Source organism: Lupinus angustifolius, chromosome LG15 (assembly GCF_001865875.1).
Source record: "Lupinus angustifolius cultivar Tanjil chromosome LG15, LupAngTanjil_v1.0, whole genome shotgun sequence".
In the NCBI taxonomy this organism is placed as follows: Eukaryota; Viridiplantae; Streptophyta; class Magnoliopsida; order Fabales; family Fabaceae; genus Lupinus; species Lupinus angustifolius.
In genome coordinates, this window is record NC_032023.1 from 8544457 (window position 1) to 8549969 (window position 5513).

General features: G+C 30.8%; 1 protein-coding gene across 1 annotated transcript in view; it reads right to left on the minus strand.

The window, feature by feature from the left end:
- Positions 1-3631, minus strand: part of LOC109328719 (LON peptidase N-terminal domain and RING finger protein 1-like) — a 13289-nt gene extending 9658 nt beyond the window's left edge. The window contains exons 1-5 of the mRNA XM_019562310.1: positions 3401-3631; positions 2303-2401; positions 1729-1811; positions 1522-1606; positions 1345-1431 (exon numbers count right to left, since the gene is read on the minus strand). Of these exons, the coding sequence (XP_019417855.1) occupies positions 1345-1431; positions 1522-1606; positions 1729-1811; positions 2303-2401; positions 3401-3475 (429 nt within the window). The 5' untranslated portion in view covers positions 3476-3631. The remainder of the gene's footprint in view (positions 1-1344; positions 1432-1521; positions 1607-1728; positions 1812-2302; positions 2402-3400) is intronic.

The window sequence follows — 5513 nt, forward strand, 5'->3', positions numbered from 1 at the left end:
GCGACACCTATTCAACCCCCCTTCTAGGTGTATTGTAACCACTGATACCTAACAAAGACTTGATCAACTCAAGTCAAATTCAAACTAGGCACATGGAGTAATTTGGCTCGGTCAACACTCAAAGGATCTCGGCCCAATGCTCATTCAAATTCAAATCAAAAGCACAAGTGAGAGATTCAAGGCAAAGATCAAGTTTGTTCTAACCATGCACTCAACTAGCTAGCTGTGTGCAATCTAAACAACTCAGCATCAAATCCATTTCAAGTTTGAAGTCAAATGCTCATGAGGAAATCAAGGCACAAGATCAACTTGTTTCAACCAATTGATATTTCGGTTGAACCATGAGATTTTACAATGTCTTAGATAGATTTTCTTTTCATATTCAAATGTAAACATGTGGAACCTATATGTAATTCGAAACCCCCCATTGAATAAAACAAGTTGAATTTTATTTGGAATTACTTCCTTGTAAGTTTTCTCCTAGCTTTTTGGCTGAGCCAAGCTCGTTCTTATCAAGAAAATCAATTTCTTACGGTGAATTTCACAAGCTTATCAAACACCTAGTGTTTGTGGCGCCATTCACCTTTCATATCTTATTCCATATTCTTTTATCCAAATCCATATCAAACACATCTCATCTCAACTTCACAAACCAAATTCCGCACCAAAAACACTAAAACACAAGTCCATTTCAAATTCAAGGACTTTCAATAAAGAAACGATCGTAACAAAGGCAACCACCCCTAGAGATTGTCATCAATAAGAAGTCTCTAAAGGCTAATGAGAGTATTAATAGACACATATACATGTGTATATTTCTGTGCAACACGGCAATCAGATCATGCAAAGAGAGTTAACTACAGCCCATGCCATTTGAAAAATTCTCACATGCCAATTGTTTTATAAGGAAGATAGTTATGCAGTAAATTAGGTTGTTTTACATAACTTTTCAGTAAATTGAGTGAATGAGTTGAAACAAAATTAAATAATGTCTAGTCTATGCTTGAATTTGGAGTGTTGGCTTGTTTCAAGGTTTGATTCAACCCTCCTTTTAAATTCAAAATTTTAAACTTTTACTATGCGATTACTTTTTTTAGTAATTAAAAGAATTTCTTCAAGTCATAAATTTAACAATATTTATTTATGATTTTACTTTGCACTTTGGTCCCCTCAATGTTCTCCTTCAAGCTCATCCTCTGGATACACACAGACAGCCCATATTTTCAAAATAAATAATAATAGAAAGCATACGCTGATATATTTCCTTCAAAATAAAAACTAAATGATGACATCCCCATGTTACAGCAGAAATGAACTGATCAAGAGAGGATGAGAGACTCTTACCAGAGATAAAGCATTAGCCTTTAAAATGTATGGTTTTACTGAATTACTTTGGAGGTCAAGAAGTTTATCAGCATCCTTCAAACCCAACTGAAGCAATAGTCAAAAATCAACTTAGCAAGTTAAGTTTAGAAAGACAGTTGTATTTCAGCATGATAAAAATGTTGCAATGGAACATACTTCAGCAAGTGTTGTAGGGTCAAGCCCACTCAATGGTCTTTGTTCTGAAGCTGATGGAGCTCTGTTCTTTAAATATTGACTAATCCTGGTTGAAAAATACTGATTTCAATGAGACTACTCATATAAAAGAAGAGTTATTCAAAAGATGATAGAAAAGAAGTTTGCAATCATTAATATAAATAATCTAAAGGTCAAAACTAGATGAACCTAATATAAGCTGCACTTCGATTGCTGAGGATGATCGGATCGCCATATTTGATGTTATTGGCCCTTGAGTAAAAGTTGATTGCCTGAATAAATAATCTAAAGGTCAAAACTAGATGGATATAGTATAAACAATAATGCATCAAAATTACTAGCATATTAATAATTCCTAAGCTGTAATATTCTGCAATAAGGCTTGTAAAGCATGAGAATTTCACCCCTCATTTAATTGCAATGAAGCACCATATCAATTATTCGATAAACTAGTGGACATTATTTCCACGGGAATTTGACTACCGCCATGGGTCGCCATCCGGCATCCACCATCGACAACACTGACATGTAGATATCCACAGAACAACACTGATATAGAATAATGCATTATTCTCAACTCATTTCCATATCATATTTTAAGAAAGCTTAATCTTAAAAAACTTATTAGTTTAATAAAAACACTAATGCTTTAATTTTCAGAAGAGAAAGAAATAAGAGAGTCAAGCGATCATTATACAGAAATGGGCTGCATTCATCAGACAGAACAGAAAGAAGGTATAAACACATTGAGAATTTTCACCACCTCTTCCATTCTGTTCTCTCGAAATGCTGCATTCCCATCATGCACAAGCTCGCAAACATCACGAAATATATCCAATGCAAAACCTTTCGGTTCATTTGCCTGCAACACAAACAAAGTTCAGTCTTCACCTTACTATGTTAGATTCTCAACGAAAAATTTGCTTTGGTAAAATTATAAATTTACAACATCCGTTTTGAATGTTTGATATGTAAGGGGACCAATTGGTTGAATTATACCTCTATTTGCTCACAACTTGGACCAGAGCTAATAGAATAGGAGCCAGATGATACCCAAACTTCTCTCACATAACCACTACTTAGAGGCTATGTGAAGAAAAATTACCATTGGTTAATGGGATGGATATCCTCACATCTTAATTAATGTGATAGTTTCCCCATGTACCAAAAAAAAATAATTACTGTGACAGTTTTTACTTTAAAAAGCAACCAGATATTGAGGAATGTGAGGAATCAACATTTTATGACCCTTAAATTAAGCCATTGATAATAATATTACACAAAGTTATGCTACCAACAAGGTGTTGGTGTAGTGCTATAAGGCCTCTGTATTCTTAGATAGACCGGAAGGTCAAAAGTTCGATTCCTGAGAGCGACAATTACTGTGTGCACAATCACACCCCCGAAATGGATTAGGTGATGCGATACATTTGATTAAACCAAAAAAACACAAAGTTATGCAAGTGTTTGGTGTGAAAATCTTGTTCTGTTCTCTTTGGTTCCACCCTTTTAGTGGAAGCAAATATCTCATTTTTTAATCCTCCTATCTTCTATTCTACATCAAACATATAATAGAATCATATATTCATATGTTGTATATACTAGCATGTTTACGAAACACAGCATCAGTTCTTTTAATTTTGCAGCAATATCATATCCAAAAAGCTAATAGACAGGAATTTCACCTTATAGCATGACATTTGGAAAACGTGGAGTTCACATTTAGAATAGAGAAAACCAAACATAAAAAAAGAAGGAAAAACAACAGAAACAATGAAGTAAAAGAAGTGAAGATAGTCAGAATCATAGAAAATGATCGTACGAAAATAATCTTAAATGATTAAGGGAGAAGAGAACTAACAGAAACGTAGTCATCGACATCACAGAGAGAGTCATCGAGAGAAGAGAGAGGGGATTGAGTAGTAGGAGTAGTCATTGAAGGAGAGAAGAGAGTGTTTGTGTGTTGTGTGCTGAATAATTGAATAATGGCAAAGAAAAAGAGGAAGGTGGAAATTTTGATGGTTATGTTTGGGAGAGGGGCATCGTGTTCACCCCACAGCTCCTTCGTTATATACACGGACCAAATTCGACTACGTATACTTTTTCTGATTAGCGTGTTGGTTGTGTTCTGCTCCTACTCACATTTTTTACTTTTTAATAATAAATATTTAATTTTTAGATATTTCATTTTAGAGAATTATATCACTTTTTCATATGATATTATAATTTTTTTGATAAAAATATAAAAACGAATTGCGGTATTATTAAAAAATGCATTGTTAGCTTGATATATTTAGTGGATATAACTTTTTCTAACCTTCCTTTATATTTTTTATTATAAAAGCAAAATAGATAAGTGGAAATTATGTCATGTTGATAGTTTTAATATGTTTTAGCTTTATATATAGTATAGATTAATTATAAGGGCAAAAGAGGTAAGTGGAAATTATGCCATGTATGTAGTTTTAATATGTTTTGACTTTATATATAGTATAGAAATATAGATATAGATTATGACAAAAGAATGCATTATTAATCATTTTTCATTATTAATATTTAATAATAGATTTAATAGGTAGATAATAAAGTATCTCTTTATATAAAGACATAAGTTATATTCTTCCGGTACTAAAGTTCTGACATGTTTATTTAATCATTTTTTAATGAAATATTTCTAAAACTAGATAGAACAGTACATATGTCATAATCTATATTCATATGTTAATCAATATTGACTATCAAATAAAAGTAATACAAATTAATTGTGGATGATGTACTATGATACTGTAAAAAAATTAGATTGATAATGCGTAGATTTTAAACTCTTTAATTATTATTTAACCTTTAAAAAATAATAAAAATAAATGATATATCGTTGTATATAAATCTTTATATTGATAATGTATAAATATTTCACTCTTAATTCTAATTAATAAACAACAAATACAATACCTATTGATTATTGTATAAACTTTATATACATCATCAACTATTTCTTTTATTTATGAACTTAATAATAATTATGTATAAATAATACAATGATAGAATAATAATTTAAAAATATATGTAAAAAATATCCTTATTAATAGCTTACAAGTGATGATATATATTGGAGGATATTTGATTCACAAATATCTTTATATTCATAAATTTATTTTCCAATAAATAAGTTTATATATTATAATATTTTATTACTTTAAAATTATATAAAATGTATTTTTTTATTATTTCATAATGAATTTTCGTAATTGAAGTATAATGATAAATTTATAATATATATATCATTCATGTAATAATTATTTTTATATATATTGATCACTATAAAATTTATAAATATATAATTAAAGTAAAAATTTTGTTGGATACTCATTACTAGTATTGATAATTAGGATTGCTCTGCCCATGTTCACACAATGCCCACCAAAATTAGGGCGGGTACGAACATACCCGTTTTTAAATAGATGATGAAATATCATACCCTGCCCGCCCTAAACATGGGCATTGTGGGTTTGCGGGCCACCCTAATTTAAGAAAAAATTAAAAATTATCTAATATATGGAACATTGCAAGATATTATATATTGTCTCTTATTTTTTATTTCACTCCTAAAACATTACAATATTCATGTTATCATACTTGAGATTACATGAATACAGAGTGTGATAGTAGGATTCAAAACACAAAACATAACACATTGTTTTGCATAGACCGGACATGCAGTTAGTTAGTAAGATACTTTATTTTAGAAAATTGATATGTTGTACTCAAGTGTGAGAACATAAGTTACTCTTGCCATACTTGACCTATCAAATTTCTTATTGTAGTACTCATTGATATCCGTCGGCCGTCCTGCCCGCCCGTTTGAAATGCTCATGGAAAAAAGGGCATGTTGAATGCATATTTTAGGACAGATAAATATATTTTTCATGCTCTGCCCATCCAAAATGTACAGGCAGACAAACCCTATGGGAATA